The sequence below is a fragment of the Callithrix jacchus genome, chromosome 5 (genome assembly GCF_049354715.1).
Source record: "Callithrix jacchus isolate 240 chromosome 5, calJac240_pri, whole genome shotgun sequence".
Taxonomy (NCBI): Eukaryota; Metazoa; Chordata; class Mammalia; order Primates; family Cebidae; genus Callithrix; species Callithrix jacchus.
In genome coordinates this window covers 83,186,098-83,206,889 of record NC_133506.1, presented here as the reverse complement: position 1 = coordinate 83,206,889, position 20,792 = coordinate 83,186,098, and the positions used below count along the sequence as shown (strand labels likewise).

General features: G+C 47.0%; 1 protein-coding gene across 19 annotated transcripts in view; it reads right to left on the bottom strand.

The window, feature by feature from the left end:
* Window positions 1–20,792, bottom strand: part of EPN2 (epsin 2) — a 91,719-nt gene that overhangs the window by 32,417 nt on the left and 38,510 nt on the right. For 7 of the 19 annotated variants that reach the window (XM_054257006.2, XM_054257007.2, XM_035303106.3 and 4 more), the window contains 3 exons: window positions 10,819–10,923; window positions 9,191–9,955; window positions 7,097–7,267 (listed from right to left, as the gene is read on the bottom strand). The exons of 1 other annotated variant lie outside the window; for it this stretch is intronic. In XM_054257006.2, the coding sequence (XP_054112981.1) occupies window positions 7,097–7,267; window positions 9,191–9,785 (766 nt within the window). In that variant the 5' untranslated portion in view covers window positions 9,786–9,955; window positions 10,819–10,923. Of the gene's footprint in view, window positions 1–7,096; window positions 7,268–9,190; window positions 9,956–10,818; window positions 10,942–20,792 lie in introns of all 19 variants that reach the window. 11 more of the 19 variants (XM_054257008.2, XM_054257009.2, XM_078373142.1 and 8 more) reach the window with 3 other exon arrangements.

The window sequence follows — 20,792 nt, the reverse complement described above, 5'->3', positions numbered from 1 at the left end:
GCCCAGGAGTTCCAGATTAGCCTGAGCAACATGGCAAAACCCCATCTCTACAAAATACAGAGGAAAAGAAAAAAAAAAAACCTGGGCATGATGGTACACACCTGTAGTCTCAGCAACCCAGGAGGCTGAGGTGGGAGCCCAGGGAGGTAGAGACTGCAGTGAGCCACGATCGCACCACTGCACTCCAGCCTGGGCGACAGAGCAAGACCCTGTCTTAAAAGAAAAAATAATAATAAAGAAAAAAAAATTGCATAAGATGAACCATATGATGTTAAAATTGTAATACATATACACCATATTTGTCTATTTTGCAGAAAGATTTAAAGTAATTTCAGCCAGGCGCGGTGGCTCACACCTGTAATCCCAGCACTTTGGGAGGCCAAGGTGGGTGGATCATGAGGTCAAGAGTTTGAGACCAGCCTGGCTAATATGGTGAAACCTCATCTCTACTAAAAATACAAAAATTAGCTGAGTGTGGTGATGTGCATCTATAGTCTTAGCTGCTTGAGAGGCTGAGGCAGGAGAATCATGTCAACCAGGGAGATGGAGGTTGCAATGAGCTGAGATCGTGCCACTGCACTCCAGCCTGGGTGACAGAGCGAGACTCCATCTCCAAAAAAAAAAGAAAGAAAAGAAATGTAAAGTAATTTCAAAAATCATCAAGAAAAGGAAAGAGAACCAGAGTTCTTCAAAATCCTCGTTCCAATCCTAGCTTCTTCACTTACAAATGAGAGGATTTCGGGGAGCAAGTTCATATAGTTTCCTTACTAACCTCATCTGCTCTGACAAGTGTGAGAAGCAAATGGACTCCTCCTAAGAGCAGGCAAAGGCCCAGGAGAGGTGATCCGGATGCCTACTGCGTGTCTTGGGCAACTGCCTGACTTCAGTAGCTCAGCCATTCAATAGCCTTAACAAATCATATTCAAATCCCACTTAAAACCCAAGCCCTGTGGCAAAAATGAGCATCTTTTATACCCAATACCTGGACAAAGGTGTCAATAAATATGCCACCTCTGAGAGTATGTTCATGTTACTGATCAACTTCCTTCATGACTCAATTTTCCACTTGAAGAGATTAACTCTCTCTAGAGTAAGCTAACACTGACAGCCCTGCTATTCCTCTGCCCCCAGGACTGCCTGCCTGCCAAAGTCAGGGCTCCCCTGACTTACAGAACACATTTGTTCCAGCAGAACAAGATGCCAAATGAGTCTTATCTCCCACCAAATTCTTGGTCCATCCCCAAAACCCAGTGGAAGAGCCCTGAGGACTGGATACACTCCCCACAGGTAGCTGTCCCTGGCCTTTTGTGATAGTAGGAAATACCTGGCTGGCGGCCACCAACCACCTCTCAGCCCCAGGCATGCCCTGCTGTCCCCCTATCTCCCAGTGGCATCACTCAGCCCTGCACCTCAGAGCTCTGCCACCTCCCACACTCTCAGGAGACCTCAGCTGTCCCAGGATCCTTCCAAGGTCCACCTTAGAAACTGGCTGAGTTTGGCTTTTCTTTTTTTAACAATGTATTTCCCCACATTTTTGAGTTTTCAAAAGTAGACCTGTGTAGGACTCCCTTTTCAGATGCCTACTTCTTATCAAAACACTCTCCTTCATGTGTGTACATGTCTCGTGCAAGTGCACATGTGTCCATGTATATGCATGCTCCAGCTCTACTCCCAGAGCTGGGCAAACAGAGCTGAGGCCATGACAACTCTGGTTTACCCCTGAGGTTCCCTTGCTATGAAGACAGCTCCTGTAGAGAGTCCTCTGAGGGCCTACTGTGCCTGGAGACTTCTGGACACACTCATGAACCAGTGCACAAGAAAGCTTTCAAATTCTAGCAAGTCTACCGGGTTTAAGATAAACGTGGATAGCCCTGCCACTTCTCCACTCCGAGAAATCCTGTACTCCCCTTAGATTTTTGCCAGGCCACTAGAGAGTGGAGTCATGGCCTGAAGGCCTGGCGGACAGTAGCTGTTGGGGTGATGCCACAAGACAATGATCATGGCCACTGCTCCATGGCATCCTGGGCAGGCTGCCTGTCACTCTGTCCTTCCCAGCTGCACAGCACCAGACCAAATTTGGATCCATCTCTAGCCACTGTATACAATCCTGGCTTTTTTTTTTCCTCACCTCTATTTTCCTTTTACCCCAATTTCTTCTGGTATCTATTTAATCCTGTGGCATTTCCTGTGTTTTATAAGCCAACTCAAATCCTTTCTAGAGTGAAGCAGGGCAAATAAATTAAATGGTCATAACCTCTAGTAATCACTTGGCAAACCTTTGCCGGGGCTCTCAGCCCAGAGGACCAGTTGCCCAAAGGAATCCATGACATTTCCCTGGGAGCAGACCTGAAGCATACCAGAGCCAGGGCCAACAGCATCAGCAAGACAGGAGGGGCCAGCAGGAGAGCCAAGAAGACCCAGCTGCAGGCAGCAGCACTCAACCGGTAAGAAGCCCACCACTGCTCACTTTGGTTTCAGGACCCAAGGTGGTTTTGATCAAAAGACAATGAAGATTTCTATTCTGTCTGCCTTCCTTTTTTTTTTCTTTTTCTTTTTTTTAACAACAGGAATGCTGGGTAAACTCCACCAAGAACTGCAAGGTACCAGGCAACACAGGACTTGCTCAGGGAACATCAACAGCTGTGGCTCTGGCTCTGCAGACTGTAATTCAGGGAGCTCAGCAAGGGAGCTGAGAACACTAAGCTAAGTATTCCTTCCTTCCCTCACCAGCCCTCGACAGAGGCCAGCCAGGGCAGAAGATCTGGCCCCTGGCCTTAGAGTGTCCACGGTGAGAGGACAGCAGCAATCTTTCTTTTCAGCCCTCCACCTTGGCTCAGGGATGCTTTTCCCATCCCCATCTGCCTCCCTTTGATGTAGGTTCCCTCCATCCCAAGAACTTCTGTAATTTCTCCAAAGCCTTTTGACACTGTGGCCAGTCCTGCAAAACGTAACAGGAGATGGTGGAAAGAGCCCTGGGCATGGTTAACATGTGGGCTGCTCACCCCCACCAGGCTGCAGTTCAGGCCTGCTGTCATCTCTGTGTGATCTTAGACAAATCCCTCAGTCCCCTGGGCCTGAGGGTCCTCCTTTGGGCTGCGCAGCTTCTGCCCACACACAACAGTCCTGAGCACTGACTACATGTCAGGATCATGTGAGGGCAGCCAATGCAGATAAGCCTTAAGAGGCCCCAGCCTTGGGAGGGCAGGGCAGCTGGTGTGTCAGAAATTAGAAGACAATGAAGTAAACATGAGCGCCAGGGGTTGGGTGTGGTGGCTGCCACCTGTAATCCCAGCACTTTGGGAGGCTAAGCTGGGCAGATCACTTGAGGTCAGGGGTTCGAGACCAGCCTGGCCAACATGATGAAACCCCATCTCTACTAAAAATACAAAAATCAGCCAGGTGTGGTGGCGTGTGCCTGTAGGACTACTCAGTTACTCAGGTGGCTGAGGAAGGAGCATCATCTGAAGCCAACTAGGCAGAGGTTGCAGTGAGCCACTGAAATCCAGCCTGGCCAACAGTGTGAGACTCCATCTCGGGGGCGGGGGAATGGACAAGAACATGAGCACCAGGTGAGGCTGAATAGTTGACTGCCAGTAAACACTGTCCATGCTCTGACAACTCCAAAAGTGTGTCTGCAGCCCAGAATTCTCTTCCCAACTCTGGACTTCTCAGATCTTGACACCTCCACCGCACATTTAGGAGACACTTCGATGTGTCCTGAACTCAACCCCTCTAAGAACCTGCCGCACCCACCCTCGCCTCAGGTGCTGGCAGCTCCGCCTCCAGCTGCTCCACTTCCAGCCCTGTCATCCTCAGCTCCCCTCTCACTCTGCCCAGTCCTCTAGTAAGGCCTGTTGGCTTGTCTTTAAAACATACCCAGAACCCAGCCACTGCCCACACCTCCGCAGCCCTGCTGGGTCCAGACCCCCACCATCTCCCACCTGGAAGAGGACAGTGGGCCCCTTACCTAGCTCCCTGCTCCCACCCTGCCCATACACAGCCCAAGGCATCCTCCTAACCCTCCTCTTCCCCCACCTCACTGTGAGTCAAAGAAATTTCCGACGTAAACCCAGAAGGCCCAGCACCAGGCCACTGAGTGCATGGTCTCTAAGGTAAGCACGGTGAGTGTTTCGAAAGCTCCTAGCAATAACATCATCACAGCATCCAAACATGGACACAAAAGTACCCATCTGGATAGACTAGGAATTCAAGGAATACTCCCAGCCAGAGAGAGTTGAGAGGCACTGCCCTACACCTCCTCCAGGCCCACCTCTGCCATGCTCCGTCACTCAGTGCTACCTCACTGGCTGCCTTTCTTCAAATACCCTGAGCACACTCCCACCTCAGGGCCTTTGCACAGCTGTCCTTCTGCCTGGAAGGCTCTTCCCAACCTCCACAAGGCTTACTTCCCTCCCCCACTCCTTTAATCCTGGATCCATTAATACTGCAAGCCACCCTCCCTTACCTCCCCCAAGACACTCAGCAGGACTGCTTTTGTTTTGCTGTTTTCCAGAGCACTCATTACATAACATTCTGAATAATTTATATTGTATTTTTCTTTCCCATTATCATGTAAGCTCCACAAGGGCAGGGGGCTCCACTCAGTGCTCAGTGCCTGGTGCCCAAAGGGAATTCAATAAAGACAGAGCAGAGTGCAGGTAAGGTAGGCTTCAAAAGGAAAGCCCAGAGCTGTGCCTGCAGGCAGATGTCAGCAGGCCTAGAAAGGTCCGGAATGCTTCTGTGGGTACAGGAGGACCCCCAGACTGAGGGCAGGGGACAGAACTGGTAGAAGCAACTGAGGTCTGCAATGTCAAGGGCCTGGCATCTAACGGGGCTTTCTGAGATTCAGAATCCTGTATCCTTTATCAAGATGGAGGGTGGGTGAGACTGGGAGAGGCTGACAATGAAAACTGGTCAGAAAGCTAGCACTGAATTGAGGCCATGGAACAAGATGGACAATTGGAGAGACTTCCGAGGTCAGATCTACAGATCTACGTGGGAGGTGAGAGAGAGGGAGGGGCAGAGGGAGGATGAGATGGCATATGGCACATGAAAGAAAGCTCTCCTCAAACATCCTCGCGATTACTGCCAGTCACGCGAGAGGCCTTTCCAGCTGTGGCTGCTCTCATGTGAAGAGGACCTCCCAGCAGCCTGCCTCCTCTGCCTCTGTGGAGTCTGGAGTCCCAAATCCACTCCTCACAAACATCTCTTCTGAATCACAGCCTGTATCTCACCTGACGGTTTTCTGAATTGCCGGCATCATTCTCAATTTTCCACTGCCGATTTCCAAGAAGGTGTGCTCCAAACAAATCCACCGGTGTGCATAGATTAAGCACTTACCTTACACTCAATGCTTTGTGAAGCATCAAGAAAGAACAGAGAAGAAACACGGGTAGAGTCCTTGCCCTCTACTCCGACAGTCCCCTACCCTCTGACTGGAAGGAAGTAAGATGTGGAGAGGATGCGCACACCGAACAGTTAAAGGATGAAATGAAATCCACGTAACACGTTTGCTTAAAACTCATCTGGAGCATGAGAATGCTTCAAAAAAAAAAAAATATTGTTTTATCTTCAACTCCTAACAGGGCTGAAAGACAGGAGAAATTCACATGGGTTGGATACCTTAAGCAACTTGCCAGGTTGGAGGAACAGGGGACAGGTGGTGGGAGCGGCATCCAAGCAGAGAACAGAATGGCACAGGCAAAGGTGCAGAGGCAGGGCCAGAGACAGCCGCAGTGGAGGAGATGGCCAGCCTGCAGGCCTGCCAGGCCGTATTTAACACGCAAACGTCCTAGGAAAGCCAGTCTGCCAACGGGAGAGCTAGAGGGCCAGGGGAGCACAGAATTAGCCACAAGGGCTCAAAACAGACCTTGTCAGTTACCAAATGGACAGAACATAGAAAAAACAAAAAGGGAACTCCATGGAGAGTTCTATGGGACCTGCTGAGAACAGCAGCCCCTGAATATCCGGGGAGTGAAGTGGCATGTAACTCCACTGCCTCTGGGTGACCCTTTAAAGCACACTTTTATCATTTACATTCTTTGCAGAACTGGCCTTCTTTATGTTTTCTAATGTCAGTTTAGAAGAAGCCAAAATCCTGTATAAACTGTTAGGGGAAGACAGGGACATGAAGGAAAATATCCTAGAGCTAAATATAGTGATCGCACAAATACCCAAGTCAAACAAGCTGTAATATTAATGAGGCATGAATGAACAGTAACATTTCCAGGGCTGAATAAAGGCTGGCCACCTTATCAGGGAAGTCACACAAAAGCTCTCTGTTGTGCCCCTTCTTGTAAGAAGAGTAGAAGAGAACAGACACTTTTCTTCTCTATAGTAGAGACCCCACTTGGGACCAAAGGTAGATCAGACTGAGAGCATTTTCTTGTAGGCAACAGTGAAAATCTGTTTTCAGTTTAACCTGCTACAATCGTAGGGCTCAGATCAGGATACATTATTAATTAGTAGAAAGAGAAGCCCCATTTTTAGTTACCCATTGAATTAGGTATCTTCAAACATCATGACCTAGAATTGACAGTACAGCTAACTCTCTGTTTTCCATGGTAACGGGGATTCAGGAAGAAAAGCAGTTAACTGGGAAGCCAAAAAAAATCCCATTTTATTCAGGGCAAGGCATACATTACTGCACTTAGGATGATGGCTTCCAATGACCATCCACTGAGGATCTTGTATTTCTCTAGCGTTGTGAGGTTTAAATCACATATTTCTGGTCCAACAAGCCAAGTTGTCTGGCCCACCACCATGGGTGGGCCTGGCAGGTGGCAGAGCCCCTTCATTTTGTCAGGGAGTGGGAGCATGGGGAGAGCATGGGCCATCACCCACACCTTACCCAAGGAACAGCTCCCCTGCTAAACCTTTGACAGAGCTTCTAGCAAATGACATGTGATCCTGGGAGGGGAGCACGACCAGGCCACAAGCTCCCAGAAGAGAGGAAAAGGGCTACTGGGCCTGCTGGTAGCCAAACCGCCAGGCCCAAAGGAGACAGGAAGAGAGTTGGCTGTACTGGCACGGCAAGCATACCCCCAGCAAGCTGTCCAGCATTTCTAGTAAGGAAAAAAGCAAACCGCCGTCCCACCTCGGGCTGCGCGGTCACAAGTGAGGCAGGGCTGGGACCAGTCGCCATTTGGGCGGGAGGCCAACCCCAGGTGCGGCAGGAAGGGGTGGCGCTGGCTCAGTGGCTGTAGCTCCTCACTCTGACCCAGCGGGGCCCCTGTGCGGTGCTGGGGGCACAGCGAGGCCTCAGGCGCTGTGGGGCAGGGACACACACACATACAGAGAGAGACACGCCATTAGAGGGAGCGCAGCAGCCCCTGCAGGAGGTAGAGGCCAAGGCCGCTCGGGGTCAACCCTGCAGCCCACCACAGTGGAAGCCGTGAAAAGCCCGCTGACCACATTCTGACTCTGAACATGCAGCTAAAGCGTAAGGTCTGAGGGAACCAAAAACTTCAGAGCTGGAACTGTGGCAGTATCATTTAGCCCAGCAGAACCTAGGGCTACAGGCCCTGGACTCCGTACGAGGAGGAAGGGTGGATCAAACCAGGCTCCTCCTGTACCCACACTGTCCCACGCCTACATATGCAAAGTTCCACAAATTGTTCATAGAACATGAAGCTGTTTCAGCTCCTTGCTTAGCATCCTCTGGCTTCTTGAGAATAATGACTGTGAAAAGCACATAAAGAGAATGGCAGCTCCCCTTGGCCTGCATCAAAGCCACAGACACAGACACAGCAACAGAGGAAGTCAAGGCAGGCTGGGACCAACTCAATCCAAAGGGAGCCTCTCTAGGGGTTGGTAAGAGGGCCCTTGAGAGAAATAAAACAATTTCACTTCGTAAAGGGCAATCTTCATTTTTTGATGCAACTTAACCCTGTGCGAGACTTCTGAGATTAAGGTTAAATTGTTTTCAAGTAGTTTACCTAAGGTCGCAACCTTTCCTTAAGCGAAGCAGTTCAAACTAAGGAGGAAAATGACAACTATATATGGGACAAGAATATGTTAACCTGCTCCAAGCTTGGTAATAATTCAGAATTCCTAGAGGTAGGAAATCTGACTTTAATATGCAAATCTCTCCTTTGACACATTTCTCAAAATGCTAGCGGTGGCGATACAATGTCAAATCAAAACCTGCAAAGGCAGGAAATGTTAGTAAATAAATGGTCTGGTAACAGAACATTGACTAAGCAAGGGTTGACTGAGGTCTGTCAAACTACAAACAACTGCCTTTAAAAAAAGTTTCGCTCTGCTGACATTGTGTTATAGGGATCTGCACTTTCGTTTTTGCAGCCAGAAGATAAAATTTCTAAAACCCCCACCTCCATTCTCACCCTGCCCCACAAAGGCCACTAGGGCCACCTGTCTCTCTGAGTATGGGGTCCACACTGTGGCTGGCACAGCACCGTGAAAATGGAGAGGCACCTATTCAGGGACCACTTCTAATGAACAGCCAGAATGCCAATGTAGCTCACAGAGACCAGCTTCCATCAGGCCCTGAACTCCATCCACTCTGTTCCCTGACACCTCTTCTCAACATAGGGCAAAGACCCAAAATAATCCAACGTGCAAACCCAGAACACAGACCAGCTCCACTCAGTGCAGACCCAGCCATACAACCAAATCACCCAGAACTCTCATTTGCATGTTTGGAAGGGAGGCCTTGTTCACACTAGCAACCTGTAGAAGTTTTTTTGCTGAAGTAGAATAACACTGAGCCATTCAAGAGACCTGCAGCTCAGTCAGTAGAAAAACATTTAATATGAGATTAAAGAAACAAGATTATCAAGAAAGAGCATTTGTTTCCTCCTGGCTACCAGAGTTAACTCCCCATTATATGTGCAGCAGGACAACAGCTTTGCTGCCAGACCCATTCTGACAAGGAAGCAGACAAAACCTGTCTCTGCCTACCGTCTGCCCAGATGTACAGAATGAGACCACAAGGCAGCAAGGGGCATTAGAGATCCCTGAACCAGAGCAGCCAAGGGACTAAAAGTCCCTTTATAACCAAAATTCAATCCAAACCAAGGACAATTTGCCTGGGCCACCAAAAGCTGGGTACTGAGAACAGATACGAGCTCTGCGGTAGCCACCACTCCCTAAACCCAGGGACACCCACCCCACCTGTCACCTCTTGCTGCTGCTCTGGCAAAGGGTGAGAAGTACTTCCATTACTCACAGCCATGATAGGAGGCCGGGGACCCTCCGGCCTTGCCATACTCCTGCTCCGAGTGGCTGGTGGAGAGGTTGGGCTGGCTGGAGCCTCGCCCAAAGGTGATCTGGTTGCTGCCCACGCCAGTGGCAACCTGGGCCATGCGCTCTTTGGTTTTGAGAGCCTGTGCCCTCTCAGCCTTCAGCCGTTCCTCATCCTTGAGGAGGGCCACCAGTTGCTTTGACTTCTCACGCACATTGATGCCCTGGTCCTTGCCATCTCGGTCGATGTACTGGAAGTCCTTCAGGGTCTGGATGGCGAAGATGTTCTCACGGCACTGCTGGGCCACACGCTCAGAGCCTGTCTTGATGAGGTAGTCCAGCAGTGTCAGTGCCTTGTACACATGCCGCCAGTTCTTGCCGTGGTCATTAAGCCGCTTCCACACCATGCTCATGATCTCCGAGAAGGCCACCACATTGTAGGTCAGGTCAGCTATCTCGGTCATCAGAGAACTGGACGGGCCCCACGGGTCATTGGAGGTGGCTTCCCGAACTTTGATTTCTGCCTCTGAGTAATTGTTCACAATGTTTTTCATCTGCCTTCTGATAGACGAAGTCGTCATTTTTATTTTCTTTGTTACAAATTTAAAGCCTTTCAAAGAGAGAAACTTTCCTGTTCTTGGTAAGTGCGTACCCTATGAAGGTTCGGTTTCCGTAATCAAGCTGGAGCAAGATCCCTGAATGGTCATTTCCTCCTTTGGAGTCTCAGATCTGAAAAGCTGGAAGCCATGATCTAGAGAAAGAGAAAACCCACTCCATTGCGACCTAAGCCCCCTGTGAGGGTGGGAGACTCTGGTCTAGCAGGGTAAAACTGGGGGTCTGAGTGGACACACCCAGCCTCCTCAGGACGAACCCAAGATAAAATCAGTATTACCAGTAAACAATGAATAAAACTTAAACTCAAGTTTAAGCCTTCAGGAGAAAAGAAGTAAACATCATGACTGTTGCTGTATTTTCAAAACACTTCCACTAGAATGGCTACTTTGTGGGATTTTTCACTGCCTGTCAAAAGCCAGCTGTGGAAGAATCAGAAATGCTGAGGAAAGCTGATCTTGGCAGATTTAAAATTATACCTGAGACCAGATATGGTGGCTCATACCTATAATCCCAGCACTCTGGGAAACTGAAATGGGAGGATTACTGGAGGCCAACCTGGTCAAAATAACAATACCTCCATCTCTACTTTTTTTTTAAGTTTATGTCAATTTAAAAAAAAACAGACACGAGGACAAGAAAGAGTCTAATTTCAGGTCTATCTTAACTCAAAAATGCCTGTCAATACCTTCAAAACTGCTTTGGTCCACTGTGTTTCTGAAGGTCCAGAAAATTCTCCTTGACAACTACTTTTTGGCTGACCTTCCCTGTTCAAGAATTTATAAAGGTTCCTGACAACTCTTCTAAAACAAGGATAAAGATCTCTTCTTGGCTTTCAGAAGCCTCCAGCATCTGGCCCAAGCTAACACAGCCTTAAAAGTATTTGGTTATAGCCCAGCCCCTCATTTCACAAAGAAAACTGAGACCCTTGGCTACCCATTAACTAGCTCCAACCAAACACATCCTCTGTCCCCTCTCTTCCTCCAGACAGCACTCACTTACCAGGCTACAGTGAGATCCACATCTGTGACATGAGGCTCCTGTCCACAAGTTTGGTAACCTCCATCTGCCTCATCACCAGTGGGCACCCAGCACTTAGCACTGTGCCTGACACAGAAATGAACACTGTTAAATAAATGAATGTTACAGATTAAAAACAGAGTCCCTGCCCTCAAGAAGGCCACAGTCTGGCAGGGGATGAAGGTGCCTTATCTATAAAATGGGAAAATTGAGGCCCTCAGTAGTCTCCAGGGACTGCCCCAGGTAGATTAACACAAAGCAAGGGGCTCCACTCACCATCCCAACCACCTGCTTGGCTTCCCTCTGCAAACTCTCAGGGTAAAGATTATTTTTCCCACTATATCTGGCCAGCTATCATAAATCCTCTAACGGCTGTCAAAGGACCAGGGATAAAAACTTTTTCACGGAACCTGAGGCCTGGAATCACAAGGTAGGTGACTAAGTCACTCCAGGCCTAGAACCTGTGCCTCCCTTTCCTCCTGTGGTGGTCTTTACTCTCAAGATGTTTCTGCCACAGAAACAACAGGCAGCTCCTACCTTCCTCATCTAAAGCCTTGGATGAGTAATGGGCGCATCAAAAAAAAACAAACAAGTAAACAAAAGGTGTCAGAAGCAAGGAAAAGCCACGGGAAATGCAATGATTACTCATCACAAATAATCACACAAAAAGAAGGGTGTGATACTGTAAAACATGGATGTGGTCTTCATCCCTGACACTTGGCAGAGATTCTAGACTTAAAATCCTTGGAATCTCCACAGTGATGTCTTTTTGCATGTGAATGATTGACTGAGGGCTGGCAGTCCCTAGGCAGCTTCAGGTTGGGGCTGGTCACCAGAAAGACCAAGGCAAGATAGTCTTGGGAAGGGGAGAGGGACTGAAGGTTAAGTTTATCACCAATGGCCAATTATTTAGTCAACTGTGTCTCCATAATGAAGCCTCCATAAAAAGGCAAAAGGACAAGTTCAGGAAGCTTCTGGATGGCTGAACACATGAAGGTTCTTGAAGGGTGGCACTGCAGCATGGCATGGAAACTCTGTACTCCTTCTCCCACACCTGGTCTATGTATCTCTTCATATGTATCCTTTGCAATATCCTTTATAATAAATACGTAAATATAAGTCATCTTCCCTGAGTTCTGTGAGCCACTCTACGGAATTAATTGAACCCAAAGAAAGTATCCCAACTTGAAGCTGGTTGGTCAAACATTCCAGAGACCTGGACTTGCACTGCTGGGAAGGAGGGAGTGGTCTTGTGGGACTGAGCCTTCAACACGTGGGATCTGAAGCTATCTCCGGCTAAATATCAGAGTTGAATTGAAGGACACCTAGCTGGTGTTCTGCAAAATTGAGACTGCTTGTTATGTGGGGAGAAAGTTACAGACGTCTTCTGTATTGACTGCTGTTCAGTGTTGAGTGAGAAAATAGAAAAAAGTACTTTGTATGATTTTCCACACACAAAAAGGGGACAGCTCATAAAATTTCACCCTGGTAATAACCCACACATCTGCTATGGCCAAGGAGGCCTTTTCTCCACCCTCAAATATGTCAAGGACTCTGCCTCTAACTGAAGCCACAGAACAGGACTTCAGCTAAAAGCAGGCATATTCTACCTCTCCATCAATCTGGCCAGCTGTCATACATCCTCTAAAGGCTGTCAAAGGACCAGGAATAAAAACTTTTTCACAGTGACCTGCACATTTAATGTAATTAGGTTTTTCATTCATGATGCAACATTCACTGCTAGCAAAGATATGATGGGCCTCATAAAGAAAAAAAAGAATAATTTTTAATGAATATTTCCCAGCTTAAACTGCAAATATGTGTCAAAATCAGTAGTAATGTTCAGAGGTACTTAATGTCCCTTACAATGTGCCAGGGACCACCAGCCCCTTCTATTTTTTGCTCTATGTGATGTAGGGCAGGTATGACTCTTCAGCTTCTTAGAGAAGTGGGCAGAGCTAGGATTTACCACTGCCAAGGACTTCCGCTGGGTGTGGTGGCTCACATCTGTAATCCCAGCACTTTGGGAGGCCAAAGCAGGCAGACTGCCTGAGCTCAGGTGTTCAAGACCAGCTCAGGCAACATGGCAGAACCCTGTGTCTACTAAAAATACAAAAAATTAGCCAGGCATGGTGGCACACACCTGTAGTCCCAGCTTACTAAGGAGGCTGAGGCATGAGAATTGCTTGAACTTGAGAGATGGAGGTTGTAGTGAGCCAAGATCGCCCCCCACTCCAGCTGGGCGATAGAGTGACATCCTGTCACACACAAAAAAAAAAAGAAAAAGAAAAAGAAAAGAAAAAGGAGAGAGATCCAAGATGGCCATCTAGCAGCAGCTCAGGGTTGCAGCTCCCAGTAAAGGCGCAGGGAGTGAGTGGACGCCAGGCTTCCAGACAAATTTTTGTTGCTTATGGTCCAGGAGATTCCCAGTGGAGGAGCCCCACGGGTCGCCAGCACCACTCTTTTGGCCGGCACAACTCTTTTGGCCGGTGCGGCTGTTTTGCCGGCATCCCGGCACAGCGGTTCTCAGTGCAGAGTATGCGGTGCCCTTCTAGTTGGCGTTTGGAGCTCCGGGAAGGCAGAGTCACCCATCCAGCTGATTGGGAGGGGGACTGAAGCCGGGAGCCAGACCAGGAGATTCCCGGGCAGAAAAGCACCATGAATCATAGCGCCGCTGTTTCAGCCAGCGCGGTCACCGCACAGGAAATTGCATAGATCCCGGCACCTTTTTGGTGGGCGACTGGGGCACCTGGGAGAGAATCGACCATTCAATTAGGAAAAGAAAAAATTGGGGGCTCCAAGGCAGGGAGCCAGGTGATCGGGCTCGGCTGGTCCCACTCCCACAAAAAAACAGCAATTCTAAGGCTGACCGTTGAGAGTTTCACAGCAAGCACAGCTGAACCAGGGAAGGTACAACTTTGTGGGGGAGGGGCATCTGCCGAAGGAAAACAAGAAAGAGAAATAACATCACCACCAACAATCTGGACATCCACTCAGAGACCCAATCTGTAAGTCAGCAATTACAAAGACAACAGGTGGATAAATCCACAAAGATGGAAAGAAACCAGTGCAAAAAGGCTGAAAACATCCAAAATCAGAATGCCTCTCCTCCTTCAGGGGATCATAGCTCCTCATCAGCAAGGGAACAAGGCCTGATGGAGAAAGAGTGTGATCAATCATCAGAATCAGCCTTCAGAAGGTGGATAATAAGAAACTTCTGTGAGCTAAAAGAACATGTTCTAACCCAACGCAGACTAAGAATCTCAAAAAAAGGTTTGACGAAATGCTAACTGAGAATAGACAATTTAGAGAGGAATATAAGTGAATTAATAGAGCTGAAAAACACAACATGAGAACTTCGCGAAGTATGCACAAGTTTTAACAGTTGAATTGATTAAGCGGAAGAAAAGATATCAGAGGTCGAAAACCAACTTAATGAAATAAAACGAAAAGACAAGATTAGAGAAAAAAGGATAAAAAGGAATGAGCAAAGTCTTCAAGAAATATGGGACTATGTGAAAAGACCTAATCTACGTTTGATAGGTGTACCTGAATGTGACGAAGAGAATGAATCCAAGCTGGAAAATACCCTTCAAGATATTATTCAGGAAAACTTTCCCAACCTAGCAAGGCATGACAATATTCAACTCCAGGTAATACAGAGAACACCACAAAGAAATTCCTTAAGAAGAGCAATCCCAAGGCACATAATCATCAGATTCACCAGGGTTGAAATGAAGGAGAAAATGCTAAGGGCAGCCAGAGAGAGAGGTCAGGTTACCCATAAAGGGAAACCTATCAGACTCACAGCAGATCTCTCAGCAGACACCCTACAAGCCAGAAGAGAGTGGGGGCCAATATTCAACATCCTTAAAGAAAATAACTTTTTTTTTTTTTTTTTGAGACGGAGTTTCGCTCTTGTTACCCAAGCTGGAGTGCAATGGCACACTCCTGGGTTACTGCAACCTCCGCCTTCTGGGTTCAGGCAATTCTCTTGCCTCAGCCTCCTGAGTAGCTGGGATTACAAGCACACGCCACCATGCCCAGCTAATTTTTGGTATTTTTGGTAGAGACAGGGTTTCACCATGTTGACCAGGATGGTCTCAATCTCTTGACTTGGTGATCCACCCACCTCAGCCTCCCAAAGTGCTGGGATTACAGGCTTGAGCCACTGTGCCCGGCAAGAAAAAAACTTTCAACCCAGAATTTCATATCCAGCCAAACTAAGCTTCACAAGCAAAGGAAAAATAAAATCTTTTGTGAACAAGCAAGTACTTAGAGATTTCATCACCACCAGGCCTGCTTTACAAGAGCTTCTGAAAGAAACACTACACATAGAAAGGAACAACCAGTATCAGCCTTTCTAAAAATATACCAAAAAGTAAAGCACATCAACATAATGAAGAATTTTTTTTTTTTTTTGAGACGGAGTTTCACTGTTTTTACCCAGACTGGAGTGCAATGGCACCATCTCGGCTCACCACAACCCCCGCCTTCTGGGTTCAAGCAATTCTCCTGCTTCAGCCTCCCAAGTAGCTGGGACTACAGGTGCGCGCCACCATGCCCAGCTAATTTTTGTATTTTTCGTAGAGACAGGGTTTCACCTTGTTGACCAGAATGTTCATGGTCTCGATCTCTTGACCTCATGATCCACCCGCTTCGGCCTCCCAAAGTGCTGGGATTATGGGTGTGAGCCACCGTGCCCAGCCATAATGAAGAGTTTACATCAACTAATGGGCAAAACAGCCAGCGAGCATCAAATGGCAGTATTAAACTCACATATATTATTACTAATCCCAAACTTAAAGCGACTAAATCCCCCAATCAAAAGACACAGACAGGTAGATTGGATGGAAAGCCAAAACCCATCGGTATGCTGCATCCAGATCCATCTCACATGCAAGGATACACAAAGACTCAAAACAATGGGATAGAGGAAGATTTACCAACCAAATGGAGAACAAAAATAAATGAATAAATAAAAAGCAGGAGTTGCAATTTTCGCCTCTGATAAAATAGGCTTTAATGCAACAAAGATCAAAAGAGGCAAAGAAGGACATTACATAATGTTAAAAGGATCAATTCAACAAGAAGAGCTAACGATCCTAAATATATACACACCCAATACAGGAGCACCCAGATACATAAGACAAGTTCTTTTAATGACTTATAAAGAGACTTAGACTCCCACACAATAATAGTGGGAGACTTTAACATCACACTGTCAATATTATACAGATCAACGAGACAGAAAATTAACAAGGATATCCAGGACTTGAACTCAGGCCCGGAATAAGTAAACTTAATAAACATTTACAGAACTCTCCACCCCAAATACATAAAACATACACTCTCATCAGTACCACATCACACCTATTCTAAAAGTGACCACATAATTGGAAGTAAATCACTCCTTAGTAACTGCATAGCATTTCACAGGTTTAAATGAAATACTGGTTGGCTGCTTGTTTGTTATTTTCCTCCCTTATTCCTTCCTGTCTCCATTGTTAAGCACAATTATTGGCACAAAAGAGGTTTTCAATACCCAATTTTAGACTGCATTCTAGCCAAAAAAAAAAGAAAAAGAAAAAACAGAGGACTTCAGCCACCTCCTTCCCAATAAAATGGTCTCAAATGGTTGAGAATGTCTTAAGAAAAAAAAGAAACACTTTCTTAAAGGAGAAACAATACCCTGCACTCTGCTGCCCTCCCCTATCTGGTGACCTTGTGGGTGGCATCAGAAGGCTCCAGCTGGGTTCCATGTCCTCCCAGGGAGACTGTGAGGCCCTGCTAGGGCTCCCAACGAGCCTCCTAAACCTTTGGCAGCAAAGAAAAGGCAGCAATTCTTGTGAGCAAGGGCCGAGGTGCTGCTGCCCTCTTAGACACAAGCTGGGAAAAGAATTCCAAACACTTTAGAAACAGGGGCTGTTGACCAAGGCAGGGGCTTTCTCTAACAGACAAACTTGCAAGGTCTCTGAAATACTCAGGCTTCAGGAAAAAGAAAAAAGCTAATAAAATAATAAAATACCACACCTGTTACCCCAGCACTTTGGGAGGCCAACGCAGGAGGATCACTTGAGGTCAGGAGTTCAGCAACAGCCTGGCCAACATGGCAAAACCCTTTCTCTACTAAAAATACAAAATTAGCCAGGCGTGGTGGCGTATACCTAGAATCCCAGCTACTCGGGTAGCTGAGGCATGAGAATTGCCAGGAGGCAGAGGTTGGGGTTGGAATGAGCTGAGATCGCACCACTGCACTCCAGCCTGGGTTACAGTGAGACACTGCCTCAAGAGAGAAAAAAAACAGAAATCCTCATGATATGGTTTGGCTGTGTCCCCACTCAAATCTCAACTTGAATTGTATCTCCCAGAATTCCCATGTGTTGTGGGAGGGACCCAGGAGGAGGCAATTGAATTATGGGGGGTCAGTCTTTCCCTTGCTATTCCCGTGATAATAAGTCTCACAAGATCTAATGGGTTTATCTGGAGTTTCTGCTTTTGCTTCTTCCTCATTTTCCTCTTAGTGCCACCGTGTAAGAAGTGCCCTTCACCTCCCACCATGATCCTGAGGCCTCCCCAGCCATGTGGAAGTGTAAGTCCAATTAAACCTCTTTTTCTTCCCAGTCTCGAGTATGCCTTTATCAGCAACATGAAAACGGACTAATACACCTCACTAGGGTCAGGTGTGGTGGCTCACGTCTGTAATTCCAGCACTCTGGGAAGCCGAGGTGGACAGATCACTTGAGCTCAGGTATTTGAGAACAACCTGGGCAACATGACGAGACCCCTGTCTCTAATTAATAAATAAATAAATAAATAAATAATCATCATCATTAGGAGAAAAGTCACTGGAGGCGCCTCCAAGAAACCACTTTCTAGGCCAACTGGGCTATGCACCTCACCTAAGCAAGACTTTGGAGACCGAAACTAATGATTCCAACCGTGAAACAGCCCATGATGCATGGGCCATGAGGCAGGACTCCAGCAGTGCCACTGGGCACAAAGCTCCAACTATTCCAGATGAACACCTGGACTTCCATCACTTTGCCACACTTGGCTTTGTACACCTCAGGTCCCCATTTTTCACTTTTCCTCTCAACCACAGGACTGGCTGTAAACATTCAAACATCTCCTCTCCCAGCAAACACCTGCCATGATTCCATCCCAGGAGCAAGCCCCAAACACATACCACCCTCCACAGCACATCCTGTTATTTCTTTTCTTTTTTTTTTTTTGAGACTCAGTCTTGCCCTGTTGCCCAAGCTGGAGTGCAGCAGTGCAATCTCGGCTCACTGTAACCTCTGCCTCCCAGGTTCACAGGATTCTGGCCTCAGCGACCCAAGCATCTGGGATAACAGGCACCCACCACCACACCCAGCTAAGTTTTGTGTTTTTAGTAGAGAATATGTTGGCCAGGCTGGTCTCAAACTCCCGATGATCCACCTGCCTCGGCCTCCCAAAGTGCTGGGATTACAGGCGTTGCCCACCGTGCCCAGCCACATTCTGTTATTTCTAGAACCTGAGTTTTGTTTTGTTCTCTTTTTTGCATAGTTTGTATGCTCTACTTTCCAAACTTTCCTTCTCAATTTGCCAAGGAAAATTTCCTTGCCAATTTTCTTGTTTCCAGCTTGTTAAGACTGCACTAATGCACAATGCAAATACAACTAAAACAGGATCATTTGTTACCTTCTGAGCTTCTCACTCAAACCTGAAGAAGTGTGTGTGTGATCAGTTCACAACCATTTCTTAAGGCCAGATATGGATGTTAGAGGTAGAGGTGGGAGGGTTGTCAAAACAAGGTAAATAACATTAAACTCTGTTAAAGGTTTAGACTGACTACAGAAATAAATAAATAATAAATAGTAAAAAAACCTTAATCTCATAAATTACATACTGACAATTGAAAGGATCCTCAGTAACTAGAAATGTCTTTAGAAATCCAGTTCTATCACCACATCATCAGGTATTACTTAGAACTATTTTATGCTAAGTGATAAATGAAGTACATGAACTTGTACAATTCTGTCAAATTTTTAAATATGTTTGAATGAAGACAGCAAGGTGTAAAGTGGGATTTATTATTCAAGGTAAACAAACCTTTCTGTATCTTCCAAGAAAGCTGTGACAGGGACTAGGCCAGGGGTGGTGGCTCATGCCCAGCACTTTGGGAGGTCAAAGCAGGAGGATCACTTGAGCCCAAGAGTTCAAGACCAGCCTGGACAACATGGTGAAACCTTGTCTCTATGAAAAAAAATTTAAAAATTAAAAAAAAATTAGCTGGGCATAGTGGTGCACGTCTGCAGTCCCAGCTACTCAGGAGGCTGAAATGGGAGAACTGCTTGAGCCCAGGAGATGGAGGCTACAGTGGACCACGATGATGCCACTGCACTCCAGCCTGGGTGACAGAGCACCTTTGTCTGAAAACAAAACAAAACAAAAACAGGCTGAGTAGACCCACAGTATGGCCACTTTATTTTCTAGATGAGATGACCAGGCAAAGCCTCCCAGCCATCACTCTACCAGCCACACCTTGCCCACTGCAGCCCCAGCCCTAAAAACCTGTTTTGAAATTGTTTTAATGAATTATTCATTTTACTAAGAAATCAGGGAGCTGGTGTACATTAGATAACTATTGTTAACCACACTGAGTCAATAAAATTCTAACCAACAGCAAAAAAAAAAAATGCATGTTTGAGGTGGCTTGGGGAAGTAGCACCATGAGCAATGCAGAAATTGTTAGGCCTGAAATAACGCTGGGAGCTTCAGAGTCTCCAGGTAAAAAGCTATATATATTGAATATAAAAGAGAATACTCACTTCTCTACAATTAGTCCCCTTAAACCAAATATTTCATTTCCATTCTGAAAACTGAATCATTGTTTTTGCCTATGTAACAACCATAATCCCCCTCTTCTTGGAAAGAGTACATCAGTCATCATTGGGGAACTGGCCAGGAATAGGCCCAGGACTCAGACCAGGCCAATCAAAGCCCCACAGTCCCGCAGCCAAGCAGCTACATCAATGATATGTGAAGAATCCAGACTGGACCACCTGTAGACCTCTCTAGACAATTCCTAAAACTTCTAGGAAACCAGCAGGTTGCTAAACTACTGGAAGACACCACAGGGCCCGAGCCAGAGTTTACCTATAATTGAAGCAGCCACAGAAGAAAGCAAGAAGCCAAGGAGAGGAGAAGGCACAAGACATAACAGCACGTGGTCTGCACCTCTAGGTCTACCTGTACATGAAGCCATTTCTCCCCTGGAATTCTCATGCTGTAACCTACAGCAATGTGTGCTTTTGACACCTGCAACTGCAAACCTTATGCACGAAGCACCTAAGAGAACCAGACAGAGGTAGAAAGGCAGCAACAGCTAAACAACAAAGAGCGTGGGCACTCCCCTGAACCTCCAACAGGGCTTGAAGTAGGAGTGCAGAGACATCAGCCAGGCTCTCCTCAGTCACAGGTGACACACAGCCCCAGACTGACCAAGGAAAAACCGCATCCTTCTCAGGAGGGCGCAGCACTCCCTGTGAATAAGGCACCCCCAACCAAAGTCTCGGATCATCTGCTCTTTTTTTGAGAGTGACTCATGATGTGAACCATTAAATAACAGCCGGATCCCCATACATGCAGGGGACAAGCTGGGGGAAAATTTTCTGGCATATTTGAAAACACAATCAGAATTCAAATGAGGGTAGAGACTGGAAAGAGACTAAACAAAACAGCAAACAGAACAAAACTGGAAAAAACATTTCCAAGGCTAGGGTTATGCCCCAAGAGGCAAGAAGTATTCCATAAAAATGTATTCTGAGAGCTTGAGGAGCTGGGTGGGGAAATTCTTTCCAAATCTAGAGTTCCCCATCACGGGAGACAGAGAGAGGCTTCTCACAGTTCCAAGCAGACGTGAAGGCACACATCTCTGTGCCCGATGCCTCTGCACCACCCAGGTGTGG